Source organism: Callionymus lyra, chromosome 1, assembly GCF_982586985.1.
Source record: "Callionymus lyra chromosome 1, fCalLyr1.hap1.1, whole genome shotgun sequence".
Classification (NCBI taxonomy): Eukaryota; Metazoa; Chordata; class Actinopteri; order Syngnathiformes; family Callionymidae; genus Callionymus; species Callionymus lyra.
The window spans coordinates 46,508,455-46,523,310 of NC_141818.1; the positions used below are offsets into that span (position 1 = coordinate 46,508,455).

The 14,856-nt window shown below is 34.4% G+C and overlaps 2 protein-coding genes across 4 annotated transcripts in view; both read right to left on the reverse strand.

Annotated features, from left to right (window-relative positions):
• Positions 1–235: 235 nt before the first annotated feature.
• Positions 236–862, reverse strand: percc1 (proline and glutamate rich with coiled coil 1). Its single transcript, XM_087788541.1, has one exon. The coding sequence runs from the start codon at positions 860–862 to the stop codon at positions 236–238; it is 627 nt and encodes a 208-aa protein (XP_087644667.1).
• Positions 863–7,555: 6,693 nt separating this feature from the next.
• The window catches only part of tmem131l (transmembrane 131 like), a 30,222-nt gene continuing 22,921 nt past the window's right edge, over positions 7,556–14,856 (reverse strand). For 2 of the 3 annotated variants that reach the window (XM_087810208.1, XM_087810215.1), the window contains 9 exons: positions 14,058–14,583; positions 13,883–13,995; positions 12,581–12,744; positions 12,306–12,494; positions 11,233–11,302; positions 11,017–11,123; positions 10,806–10,938; positions 10,506–10,740; positions 7,556–8,040 (listed from right to left, as the gene is read on the reverse strand). In XM_087810208.1, the coding sequence (XP_087666334.1) occupies positions 7,732–8,040; positions 10,506–10,740; positions 10,806–10,938; positions 11,017–11,123; positions 11,233–11,302; positions 12,306–12,494; positions 12,581–12,744; positions 13,883–13,995; positions 14,058–14,583 (1,846 nt within the window). In that variant the 3' untranslated portion in view covers positions 7,556–7,731. The remainder of the gene's footprint in view (positions 8,041–10,505; positions 10,741–10,805; positions 10,939–11,016; positions 11,124–11,232; positions 11,303–12,305; positions 12,495–12,580; positions 12,745–13,882; positions 13,996–14,057; positions 14,584–14,856) is intronic. The other variant, XM_087810217.1, reaches the window with a different exon arrangement.

Here is a 14,856-nt window from a genome sequence, read left to right on the forward strand (position 1 = left end):
TTTTCCAGTATAATTTTGAGTATTTGGGGAAGACAATATTCAATAAAATATATACTTTAAAGGGAAGAAAACGAGAATAAATACAAAATAGAAAAAATGACAAAAGTATCAAAACAAAACAAATATTTACAGAAAAGTAATGAATAATATAAGTTTAAAAAATATAAAATATAATTTTCAGTTTTGACATCATTGGTCTCACGAGGGCCTCAGTCAAGGGCCACACTAGTGTGTGTTACTGCACGAGGTGCGCGTGACAGAGTTCCGGGTGCGGGTCCCAGTGGGCCAGCAGGTCGCTGAAGTCCGGCTGTGTGTTGTGACACGACAGCGGACTACACAACAAGTGTGTGTCCGTCTCTGCAGGGGCCTCCGTGGTGTGACGGTCCTGGAGGGACCCGGGCGACGGTTCGGCCCAGAAGCTCAGCGGCAAGTGTCTCCTGTTCATGGGGGGGCCCTGGCTCGGGGGCCCCTTCTGGTCGAACAGCTCGGCGAGCGGTCCCAGACCCGCATCCGCCGCCGCCTCCCGCTGGACCGGACTTCCGGCCTTGGCCAGTCTCAGCAGGTCGTCATAGTAACGCGACCTCCCGCCGGACTCGGGCGAGTCCACGGGGGTCTCGGGCGAGTCCACGTCCCCCGGACCGAAATACCGCTGCACGTCGGAGCTGATGAGGTCCGCGAACCTCAGCAGCTGCCGGGTCATGTCCACGGGACCCGGACTGAGGGACACCTGTCCCGGGTCACTGTCCTCGGGCTCTGACGTCACATCCTCCTCCTCATCCCCCGCGTCCTGGGTCACGGGTGGCGGGAAAGGCGAGAATCCCGGAGGCTGAACCGAGAAGCTCCTGAGGGCCCCTGTGGCCATGACGTCATCAGCTGGAAACAAGGGACTGTGGACTTGAAATAAAGGGTCTCGATGAGCAGGATCTGGATCCTAAGACTCTAGAACCTCACAGAAGGATCAGAGGGTCGAGCTCCGGGTCCTCGGACCAGATCCAGCCTCGCGTGGGTTTATATACCGAGTCCGTCCGCGCGCGCGACCGTCCAAATATTTGCATGAGGGTCTCAACCCCCCCCCCCCCCCCCCCCCCCCGTGTTTGCTTTATCACCGGGCAACTGGGCAGGGGGGTCCCGGGCTAATGGACTCCCTGCCAGGGGACGCTGGAGAGTCTCCGTTATCTGAGCGATAAAAAGCGTGAAATCTAATCACGCGCCGTTTTGACTTTTAGAGGATGAAGCGTGACGTCATCGTCAAACACGAGCCGCTCTCGTAAAGTCAAGGAGTCTCTGATGAGACTCGTGCAGATGGAACCACAGATGGATCTGTTTCTTATCACAAATACTTGCTTCAATCTTTTAAAATATTCATTATAATAATACGAATCAAGTTAAAAATACTTGCTTGAATCTTTAAAAATATGAATTATAATAATAAAAAACTAATAAAAATAATTGCTTCAATCTTAAATAATAATAATTATTATTATTATTATTATTATTATTATTATTATTATTATTATTATTATTATTATTATTATTATAATAATAATGATAAAAATCCAATCAAAAATACTTGCTTCAATATTTTGAAAATAGTAATAATAAGAATCAAGTTAAAAATACTTGCTTGAACTTTAAAAATATTAATTATAATAATAAAAATCCAATCAAAAATAATTGCTTCAATCTTTTAATAATAATAATTATAATAATAAAAATCAAGTTAAAAATACTTTCTTGAATCTTTAAAAATAGTAATAATAATAATAAAAATAAATTAAACAATACTTGCTTTAATATTAAATAATAATAATAATAATAATAATGTTATTAATAATAATGATAAAAGGAATAATAATATTAATGATAAAATATAATAAAAATACTTGCTTCAATCTTACATAATAATAATAATAATTATAATTATTATTATTATTATTATTATTATTATTATTATTATAATAATAATAAAAATCCAATCAAAAATACTTGCTTCAATATTTTAATAATAATAATTATAATAATAAAAATCCAATCAAAAATAATTGCTTCAATCTTTTAATAATTATAATTATAATAATAAAAATCCAATCAAAAATAATTGCTTCAATCTTCTAATAATAATAATTATAATAATAAAAATCAAGTTAAAAATACTTTCTTGAATCTTTAAAAATATTAATAATAATAATAAAAATAAATTAAACAATACTTGCTTTAATATTAAATAATAATAATAATGTTATTAATAATAATGATAAAAGGAATAATAATATTAATGATAAAATATAATAAAAATACTTGCTTCAATCGTACATAATAATAATAATAATAATAATAATAATAATAATAATAATACAAAATTAAATAAAAAAATACTTGCTTCAATCTTGAATAATAATAATAAAATTATTATTATTAATAATAATGATAAAAAGAATCAAATGAAAATATACTTACTTCAATTTTAAACAAAAATAATAATAACAATAATAATACTACTACTAATAATAATAATAATAATAACAATACAAAATTAAATTAAAAAAATACTTGCTTCAATATTAAATAATAATAATAATAATAATAAAACTTGCTTAAATCTAAAATAATAATAATAATAATAAAAACTTACTTAAATCTTAAATAATAATAATAAAAATCAAATCAAAAATACTTGCTTCAATATTTTAATAATAATAATTATAATAATAAAAATCCAATCAAAAATAATTGCTTCAATCTTTTAATAATAATAATTATAATAATAAAAATCCAATCAAAAATAATTGCTTCAATCTTTTAATAATAATAATTATAATAATTAAAATCAAGTTAAAAATACTTTCTTGAATCTTTAAAAATATTAATAATAATAATAAAAATAAATTAAACAATACTTGCTTTAATATTAAATAATAATAATAATAATAATAATGTTATTAATAATAATGATAAAAGGAATAATAATATTAATGATAAAATATAATAAAAATACTTGCTTCAATCTTACATAATAATAATAATAATTATAATTATAATTATAATTATTATTATAATAATAATAAAAATCCAATCAAAAATACTTGCTTCAATATTTTAATAATAATAATTATAATAATAAAAATCCAATCAAAAATAATTGCTTCAATCTTTTAATAATTATAATTATAATAATAAAAATCCAATCAAAAATAATTGCTTCAATCTTCTAATAATAATAATTATAATAATAAAAATCAAGTTAAAAATACTTTCTTGAATCTTTAAAAATATTAATAATAATAATAAAAATCAATTAAACAATACTTGCTTTAATATTAAATAATAATAATAATAATAATAATAATGTTATTAATAATAATGATAAAAGGAATAATAATATTAATGATAAAATATAATAAAAATACCTGCTTCAATCTTACATAATAATAATAATAATAATAATAATAATAATAATAATAATACAAAATTAAATAAAAAAATACTTGCTTCAATCTTGAATAATAATAATAATAATATTATTATTATTAATAATAATGATAAAAATAATCAAATGAAAATATACTTACTTCAATTTTAAACAAAAATAATAATAACAATAATAATACTTACTAATAATAATAATAATAACAATACAAAATTAAATTAAAAAAATACTTGCTTCAATATTAAATAATACTAATAATAATAATAAAACTTGCTTAAATCTTAAATAATAATAATAAAAACATACTTAAATCTTAAATAATAATAATAAAAATCAAATCAAAAATACTTGCTTCAATCTTTAAAAATAGGAATAATAATCATAATAATAAAAGTCAAATAAAATAAAAATACTTGCTTCAATCTTAAATAATAATAATTATAATAATAATAATAAAACTAGCTTAAATCTTAAATAATAATAATAATAAAAACTTGCTTAAATCTCAAATAATAATAATTAAAATCAAATCTAAAATAACTGCTTGAATCTTTAAAAAATAGGAATAATAATAATAATAATAATAATAATAAAAATCAAGTAAAAAATACTTGCTTTAATCTTAAATAATAATAATTTAAATAATACAATTAAATAAAAATAAAATACTTGCATCAATCTTAGATAATTATAATAATAATAATAATCATAATATAATAATGATAAATAAAATCGATAAAAAATACCTGCTTCAATCTTTAAAAAAATTAAATATATATAATTATAAAATAAAATCTAACGAAAAATACTTGCTTCAATCTTAAACGATGATAATAATAATAATCAAATTAAATAGAAAAAAATGTTGCTTCAATCTAAAATAATAATAATGATAAAAACATCAAATGAAAAATACTTGCTTCAATCTTAAATAATAATAATAATAATAATCAAATTAAATAGAAAAAAATGTTGCTTCAATCTAAAAAAATAATAATAATGATAAAAAAAACAAATGAAAAATACTTGCTTCAATCTTAAATAATAATAATATTAATAAAAAATAGTCGAATAAAAAAACAGTTGCTTCAATCTTTAAAAAACAAAAATAAAAAAGATCAAATAAAAAAGAGTTGCTTTAATTATAATACACAAAAAAGATTACTTTAATTTAAAAAAAAGAGTGTTGATAAGCGTTTTTTTCAATGGATTTTATTTTTAATTGTTTTTTTATTTAAGTAACTTGAATAAAGAAAATCTTGATTGAAGCAACTTCCTCCCAGATGAACCACCTTAAGATGGAGGCGTCTATAAAGTAGTGATGGTCTGATGAAGCTTCATGAAACAGTGTCATGTTGTTCAGAGGTCAGTAGGTGGCGCCATCCGTTTAAAAATGATGTTTCATTAGAACAGTTGTTCAAAACAAAGTAAAATAGTGCAGAGACCGCCATCTAGTGGACTCTGAAAATAACGACTGTTTCATGAAGCTTCATCAGACCATCACTACTATAAAGGTGCTCAAGACTCCTTTAACCGAGTGGAAAAACAGATGTTACACGTTGAGTCTCTCCTGAATGACTGAGCTCATTTCTGACAGTCTGGATAAAGAAGGTCATTCCTCTTCTATTCCCGATCTCGCTCTTTAGGTCACAACCTTGTGACTTATTGTTACAGTTTAAATTGCATTGTAAATATTAAAAAAAGTTACTTTACTCTAGATTTGTTGATGTAGTCTTTTCCAACATGTCATGGACGTCAACAGCCCAAATATGGAGGATGATACGTGACCTAATTACACTTGAAAATGTATTAATGCATAAATAAATGTATAATTAAATAAATAAACGAGTGAAGATATGTTAATTTGTGTCGAAGGAATGTATATGTCGTATACATTAACACATTTTCACTTTTATTTGTACATTTACAACATGTACATTTAAATTTTACAATTTAATTACATCTTTTGCGACATTTATTCACTATATTTTGCTTTATTATTTCCTGTTTTCAACAGTATTTGAATGTATGTATTATGTAAACATCTTTGTTGAGGACGACAGATGGAAAGTAAACTTGTGCTAAATCTGGTTCAACCATCTTTTTAATGTAACTGCACATCCGTCCTTTTAAAATAAACTGAACTGAATATATATTTTATTGAGTATTCTTTTGATTGTTCAAGCGCTTTGTGACCCTGGTCTGGAAAAGCTCTATATAACTGACTAACTGACTTAGTATTCCTGCCTCCATACGTAACAAAGCCTTGAGAAAAACAATATAATTACATGTTCCACATCCATATTTCGACAACGATCACTGGGTTATCTATTGTCTTCACGGCGCACAATAAAGAATTCCTCAGCGGGGAGAGACGGTTCTGGTCGGATGACTTGAAACAGGTTCAGTGATTTGTCAGAACCTTTGTGGGAAAACAACCAGTTTGAAGGTTTGAAGGTTCGAAGGTTCGAAGCTCCCGTGAAAAGAAGCGACGAACGGACGAGGAGTTTATTTACACGAATGATTTATTTCCATTTATTGACAAGCGGTTTGTTGCGTTTTTTTTTTTTTAATTTATGACCTTGGCAGTGTTTTTCGACGGCGCTTCTGTTTGTGTGTTTTATAATCATCGGACGCGACGGCCATCGTTCTGCTGCCCTGAGTCTCCAGGCTTCTGTGTTGACTCTAGGCCTCAAGATCAATACGCACAATATGTCGTCTCTCAAGAGGTTGACAATGAATTACACACGCTTTTAGGCACACAAGCACATCACACACATGTACACACACACATGTACACACACACATATACAAACACACCGCGCACGCTAACCTGGACGTGTTTTCCGATCCGATATTTTTCCTTAAAAAACATATGAAAACGATTTTCCCAACGAATATATTTCTTAAAAATATATATATTTTTAATTTCAGTTTTCTAATACTTTTTTTTGTATACATTTAACCTGGTGTCAAACTCAATATCTGCTGCTAAATATACAAACAAATGAATCAATTAGCATTAGCAGGGATGCTAGCAATGCTAGCTAGCCAGTGACGCTAACCGTGCATGCTAGGTGTAAAGAGGTTTAATCCACAGACAATTAAAAAAAATTGTTGTGTTTCTTAAATTCTAAATATAGTTCATCATCAAATACAGGTTCAGGTCAGTCTTATGAGGTCAAAAACACAACTTAAATTAGGATTAAATACAAAAGTAGTGCCAGATGGAAAAACAAACGGATGGATTTGTTTCTTTAAATCCAAGAAAAGTTGCTTCAATCTTGAAAAAATAATAATTATAATTCTTTAAAAATCCAATCAAAATGATGATGTGGAAATTAAATTAAAGAGCTTAACATTACAACAAAAAAATTAAGTTACTTTAAACAAACACACATTTTTTAAATTAATACAAGAAACTTTTTTTTCAGTTGATATACGTTTAATGTGACCAAACACAAAAAAGATGGATGGATGGATGGATAGAGAGATGGATGGAGAGATGAATGGATGGATAGATAGAGATAGAGAGATGGATGGAGGGATAGATATATGATGGATGGATGGAGAGATGAATGGATGGATAGAGATGGAGAGATGGGTGGAGAGATAGATAGATGGTTGGATGATAAAGAGATGGGTGGAGAGATAGAGATAAGAGAGATGGATGGATGAGAGATCAATAGATGGATGAATGGAGATGGATGGATGGATGGAGAGAGGGAGAGAGGGAGGGATGGATGGATAGAGATGGATGGATGGAGATGGAGAGATGGGTGGAGAGATAGATGGATGGATGAATGGATGGATAAAGAGATAGTTAGATGGATGAGAGATTGATAGATGGATGAATGGGGAGATCGATAGAGAGATGGATGGATGAGAGATGGATGGATGGATAGGGAGATAGATGGAGATGGATAAAGAGATAGAGAGATGGATGGAAGAAAGGAGAGATCGATGGATGGATGAAGAGCTAGAGATAGATGGATGGACACGCGCACACACACACGCACACACACGCACACGCACACACACACACACACACACACGCACACACACACACACACGCACACATACACACACACATCAAGTCGTTCAGTCAATGAAAACCCGTCGCGTAGAAAACTTTAATTTTTTTTAATTTTTTATGATCAAAACTGCAAAAACATCTAGAAAAATATACAACAAATGTTCAACCTTTCACGACATTCAACATTTGAAAATGGGCCGATAAAAGAAAATGAGTTTTTGTTTCACATTTCCATCCCATCAATGATAAAACATTCGTCTCCTGGTCGTCACACGTCGCCGCAGTAACCAGAGTCGTTGCTCAGCTGCGAGTTGGAGCTTCGGTTGGACGACGAGTTCCAGATGTCCAGGTTCATGCGAGGCCCGAACGGGTTGAAGCTGGAGTACTGGACGGGCGCGCACGTGACCTCCGGGTCGCGGCTGAAGGGCGAGCGCGGCGGCGTGACGGGCGACACCGGCGACATCGGCGCCGAGCGCTCCTGCTGGAAGTGGCTGTGGTAGGGGGCGCTCTGGGGGGTCCAGATGGACCCGAACAGACTGGACATCGGCGAGAGGCTGCGTGTGCCCGAGAAGTACGGCTGCGGGGGAACACAGAGCGCTTGGTTATAGCGCCACCTCGTGGTTCACCGGTGAACTGAACGTCCACCAGTTTCATCTACAGCGTTAATTAAAGTTGTTTAAGGTGTTTAAAGCAAACCTTGAAAGGTGAGGATTGAAAAATTGATGAATTTAACCTTGAATTAACCTTTCCTTGATTTCCTGGAACTTCTGTGTTGTTATCAGTTTTATCTTGACCTTTAAAATATATACTTTATTGAATATTGTTTAGATTGTTTAAGCGCTTTGTGACCCTGGTCTGGAAAAGCGCTCTATAAATAAAAATTACTTACTTACTTAAAAAAAATATTTTAAAGCATTTCACTTTTTAAAAATAATTTAATTCAATTATTTCTAAGTTAAAAAGTTGATTTCATTATTGAATAATTAAATGTTATAATTTGTATATTATAAGGTTTGTTTAATAAGTGAATTTAAAAAGTTGTAATATTATTTAAAAAGAGAAATAAAATGATAAATATTCAAATAATACACAACACTGAATTTAAAATGCAATAAATTAGAAAAATACAGAATTTATATTTTAATGGAATGGTTGAATTTTTTTTTATATTGACCTTTTTTCATTTGCCTTCAATTACAATATTTTAATTTTACACATTCAATATTATTATTATGACAATTTAAACATACATTTTTATAAACACATTCATTTTTCATTTGTAGTATAAAAAAAGTTAGATTTTAATAGGAATTAGAAAATCAAACTCACTGTAAAAAAAAGAAGCATTTATTTTGAGAATATTCAATATTTTTTTAAACGATTAAATAAAAGCAAATTCAACCTTTGAATAAATGATTTAATTCAAATATTCAAAATCAGAATTCAACGCTTCAAAGTCAAACTTATTCAAAGTTTAGTTTAACTGTGGATGCAAACAGACTGAACAATAACCATAAATATGGCTCATTTTTGAGAAAATACCTAAAAGTACCTCAAATAGATTGGCTCCATTATGTTTTTTAAAGTATTAAACATAGTAAGAAATGTTAAAGTTGTGTTGTGATGCTAACTGAGATGCTAATAGAAGCTAAAGTATTAAACATAGTAAGAAATGTTAAAGTTGTGTTGTGATGCTAACTGAGCTGCTAATAGAAGCTAAAGTATTAAACCTAGTAAGAAATGTTAAAGTTGTGTTGTGATGCCAACTGAGCTGCTAATAGAAGCTAAAGTATTAAACATAGTAAGACATGTTAAAGTTGTGTTGTGATGCTAAATGAGCTGCTAATAGAAGCTAAAGTATTAAACATAGTAAGACATGTTAAAGTTGTGTTGTGATGCTAACTGAGATGCTAATAGAAGCTAAAGTATTAAACATAGTAAGACATGTTAAAGTTGTGTTGTGATGCTAACTGAGCTGCTAATAGAAGCTAAAGTATTAAACATAGTAAGACATGTTAAAGTTGTGTTGTGATGCTAACTGAGCTGCTAATAGAAGCTAAAGTATTAAACATAGTAAGACATGTTAAAGTTGTGTTGTGATGCTAACTGAGCTGCTAATAGAAGCTAAAGTATTAAACATAGTAAGACATGTTAAAGTTGTGTTGTGATGCTAACTGAGCTGCTAATAGAAGCTAAAGTATTAAACATAGTAAGACATGTTAAAGTTGTGTTGTGATGTTAACTGAGCTGCTAATAGAAGCTAAAGTATTAAACATAGTAAGAAATGTTAAAGTTGTGTTGTGATGCTAACTGAGCTGCTAATAGAAGCTAAAGTATTAAACATAGTAAGAAATGTTAAAGTTGTGTTGTGATTCTAACTGAGCTGCTAATAGAAGCTAAAGTATTAAACATAGTAAGATATGTTAAAGTTGTGTTGTGATGCTAACTGAGCTGCTAATAGAAGCTAAAGTATTAAACATAGTAAGAAATGTTAAAGTTGTGTTGTGATGCTAACTGAGCTGCTAATAGAAGCTAAAGTATTAAACATAGTAAGACATGTTAAAGTTGTGTTGTGATGCTAACTGAGCTGCTAATAGAAGCTGAAGTATTAAATATAGTAAGACATGTTAAAGTTGTGTTGTGATGCTAACTGAGCTGCTAATAGAAGCTAAAGTATTAAACATAGTAAGAAATGTAAAAGTTGTGTTGTGATGCTAACTGAGATGCTAATAGAAGCTAAAGTATTAAACATAGTAAGAAATGTAAAAGTTGTGTTGTGATGCTAACTGAGATGCTAATAGAAGCTAAAGTATTAAACATAGTAAGACATGTTAAAGTTGTGTTGTGATGCTAACTGAGCTGCTAATAGAAGCTAAAGTATTAAACATAGTAAGACATGTTAAAGTTGTGTTGTGATGCTAACTGAGATGCTAATAGAAGCTAAAGTACAAAATCAGTTTCCTTCCTTAATTAAAGTGAAGCTCAAGCTTGTCATGTCATCAATCGACCACCAGAGGGCGCTGCACCGACTTCCTGCCTCACCTTGCTGCCAATGCAGGCCGCAGACTCCCAGCTGGATGGAGACTGATCCTGGGTCTGCTCCTCGGACCAGCCGCTCTGGTGCCCGTAGACGCTCTGACCCTCCTGGCTCGGAAAACCTCCCGGGAATGTTCCGTTACCTGGAATCACGCGAGCGTTGGCGGGAGACGTCGGCGCAAACAACGGCTGCGAAGTCTTACTGTAGGCGAGTTGACTGTTGTTGTTCCTCCAGGTGAAGCTGCGGGACACAAGGAGACCTTTGACCTCTGCGAGCTAACGCGCTAACACGCCGCAGCTACGAACCCGTTGTAGGAGGCGGCGGCGGGCGGCTGGTGGATGTACGGCAGCGCCTCCGTGGCGTTGTACCTGAACTCGTTGGTGAGCGGGATGGACGGCGCCGACCACGCGGCTTCGGGCAAACACTGACCGGTCGACTCTGAGGAGACGTACGTACAGTCAGCCATGAGATCGAAGGAGGACGCTGCCGGCGGCGGCGTCGGCGCCGCGACTCCACCTGGGTTCCGGTCGGCTCCGGCGGCCACGGCGGCGAAACTCGGGCCGGAGTTGTTCGGGGATTCCGGGCTTTGGCACGAGTCGCTTTTGTACGACGGGATGTTGGCGCTGAAACGAGAGGATCGCAGGGTTCAGAGGGAGAAGGGGGGTCACCTGAGGGTCACCTGAGGGTCACCTGAGGGTCACCTGAGGGTCACCTGAGGGTCGCGAGTCTCACCTGAGGACCTTTGTGTTGACGCACGGGTGAGAGTCTCTCTCTGCTGGATAGTTGCAGTACTGCATGTCCCCTGTCACACAAGATACATTTGAGCGTCTATGGAAGTGTGTCAGCGTCACATTATTAATTTAAATAAGATGCAATTAGTTAAAATTAATTTTTCAAGGTTGATTTATTTTAGATAATTCAATTGAGAACCTGAATTATTTTACACATAGTTTGAAATAAATTCGATAATAAAGAAAACATTCTGAAGTCAATCTTTTTTTTTTAAATTTCCATTATTATTATTATGTCAATTTAAACATACATTTTATAACAAATTTGTGTTAAAAAAGTTATATTTTAATAGGAATAAAAAAGTCAAACTCACTGTAAAAAAAAAAGGATTTAATTAGAGATTATTCAATATGTTTTTAAACGATTAAATAAAAGCAAACTCAACCTTTGAATAAATTATTGAATTCAAATATTCAAACTCACAATTCAATACTTAAAAGTCAAAGTTTTTTAAGGTTTAATTTAACCGTGGATCCAAACAGACTGAACATTAACCTATTTTTATAATAGTTTTTTTATAATAGAATCATTTTACACATAGTTTGAAATAAATCCGATAATAAAGAAAACATTCTGAAGTCAATAATTTTTTTTAAAATTTCCATTATTATTATTATGTCAATTTAAACATACATTTTATAACAAATTTGTGTTAAAAAAGTTATATTTTAATAGGAATTAGAAAATCAAACTCACTGTAAAAATAAAAAAAGGATTTAATTAGAGATTATTCAATATGTTTTTAAACGATTAAATAAAAGCAAACTCAACCTTTGAATAAATGATTGAATTCAAATATTCAAACTCACAATTCGATGCTAAAAAGTCAAAGTTTTTTAAGGTTTAATTTAACCGTGGATCCAAACAGACTGAACATTAACCTATTTTTATAATAGTTTTTTATAATAGAATCATTTTACACATAGTTTGAAATAAATCCGATAATAAAGAAAACATTCTGAAGTCGATCTTTTTTTTTTTTAAATTTCCATTCTTTGGGGCCATTTCCCTACTTTTTCTGGAGGCGGAGCAGCTGTGAGTGCGAGCGTTGTCGCCCTCGATGCTGCTGGTGCTGCTCCAGCTGCCCCAGCTGCCCCTGCTGGCCCTCACGCTGCCCGTCGAGCTCCCGGAGTCGGAGCTGGAGTCTCCGCCTCCTCGCCGCTCGGCGCCGCATTTGCGACGACTTCGTGCCGGACACGCGCCTGGAGAGAGAGAGTCGGGGCCCGTGAGGACTCGGGTCGGGTCGGGAGGTCGGAGGGAATTTCTCGCTTTTTTTTTTATTTCTTACCGTTCTGTCGGTGTGGGGGGGTCGTCTCCGTGGTCGGCCCCGGGGCCGGGGGTTCCGACTTGGTGCAGCAGTGGCCCCTGGCGCGGTTCTCGCCCGGGTTACGATTGATGGGTTTCCAGTCGGGCTGCTTCTCCGGCACCAGCAGCACTTTGTGCTCGGGAGCGCTGAAGACAGACGGGACGGTCACACCGGCTACAAACACCAGGGGGCCTCGTGTACGGAGAAGTTCTACCACTAAACACACTCAAATCCAGGAAATATAATATAATATTCAGATGTTACACAAATACAAACACTTTTCCTTCGTTCATCCCAGTCAACGTGGAATTAATCGCAGATTTGTTTGCCCCTTTCCACGCCCTCATTTACATATTTAAATCATATTTAAATGACTCAGACTCCGTGATTGTTCTCTCATGATAAGACATTTTTTTTATGAAAACATGAATTTAAACTGGATTAACAGTTTATATTTGTTCATTTAAACCTTTCTGACATGGATCACATACTTAAATTTAGTGCAGACGAGCTCCGGTGTAAATGTTTATATTTTAAATACAGGGTTATTAACACGAATACTTTATTAACAGAAGATCAGAGGCTTATTTAAAATGGAGTTTAACGAAACAGTAACAGTAACTTAAAGCACTGAGCAGTGATGATGATGTGAAGATCGTCTGAGCTTCAGATGAATGTGTGAATTCTTATTACATCTATAAATGTTAAATATTTTTTTTCGTTTGTTTTTTTTAATTGATTTTTCATTTCAAGCATTCACTTAAAGAGATACAAATTAATATTTTTTTCTTACACCTTATAGTTAATATTATAATGACAATAAAGTTAAAAAAAGAAGGTTTTTCATTTGTAGCCTTTGAAACACAATATAAAAACAACACCTTCATACAAATCAAATAAGTACGGAACTACTATGACTGTCAGCCAATCATTAGAATCAGAATATTTTATTGCCGGTAATGACACCATTAATCTATTTATATTGAATTTATATAAGTTCTTAAATTAGGAAAATAAATATCGACCTTCAACTCAGAAAGTATAAAGTAATTGTTATGTTTAATTTTTTCGAATTCAAAACTAACAACATTTCAATAAGTAAATTGAAAATAACAAATTGAACCATTTAATACTGTGATGGCTCTGATTCACTTTCATACAGATACGATCAGACTCGTTATGAAGTTGAAAAAGCAGCCGATTCTTCTGATACAGATAAGAAAGCCATCAATCTGGAGGCACATCTTTACAGCAACAAAGTGAAGATCAAACGAGGCGTCCTACCATGTGACAGCATCCGTCTTCCTGCGACTCCTCTTTCCCTTACTATTGGCCGGTGCAGCGCCAGCTTCTGCACTCGGGGATTTCTTTTTCTGGCTTTTACATTCTTCTTTCGACTGCAAAGACAACGTTTTCATGAGTTCCCCCTCACATGATTTGAAAAGCTCATCTTTCTCACCTCGAGCTCGGACGCCTTCTCGGGGTGCGCCTTCTCGGTGTAGCGCTCGCTGAAGGTGGCCTCTATGGGGGTGCAGACCAGCAGACCGGGCCTGGGGCCGGCGCTCAGAGTGACGTTGCCGGGAAAGACGGCGCGTGTTTCCATGGGAAACATAACGGCCTCCGGGACGGCGTCTTCTCCGAAATCCGGCGCCGAGCTTCGATCCATCTCGCTGACGAACGACGGCTCGTTGTTGTTGTTGTTGTTGCAGACGTCGGAGTCGGGCGTCAGCGGCAGGTCGGGACCCGCGTCCTCGGGCTCCTCCTCCATGGTGATGATGCCGGCCGCCGGGCTGGACTTGTACTTGGAGTAGTAGAGGGACACCTTGTGCTTCTTCTGCGGCTGCACCGAGGAGGCGGAGGAGGTTTTCTTGGACGACTGGAGGCGAGGCGCCGGGCTGTTGGCCAGGGCCGGCGAGCCGCGCCCCTTCCCTTTGTCCGAGCTGTGACTCGTGTCCACGTAGCTCTTACAGCTGCCTTTGGTTTTACTGCGAGACACGAACCAATCTTTAAAGTCGACAACACGTCATCGGTTGACGACAATATAGCATCGCCGTCTGTTGCTTTGGCATTTTATATCGTTTCAATTACGTTTTCTACTTCATGGTCACATAATGTTTGTGGGGGTCCAGCTGATTGGACCCCAATGGGCCACTTTCCTTGTCATAAGGACCTCATTTGGTGCAGCGGTTATGACTCAACAAATACCTCTGACCACCATCAAGTTCTGCATCATCTTTCTCGGCTCAAACATACAGTAA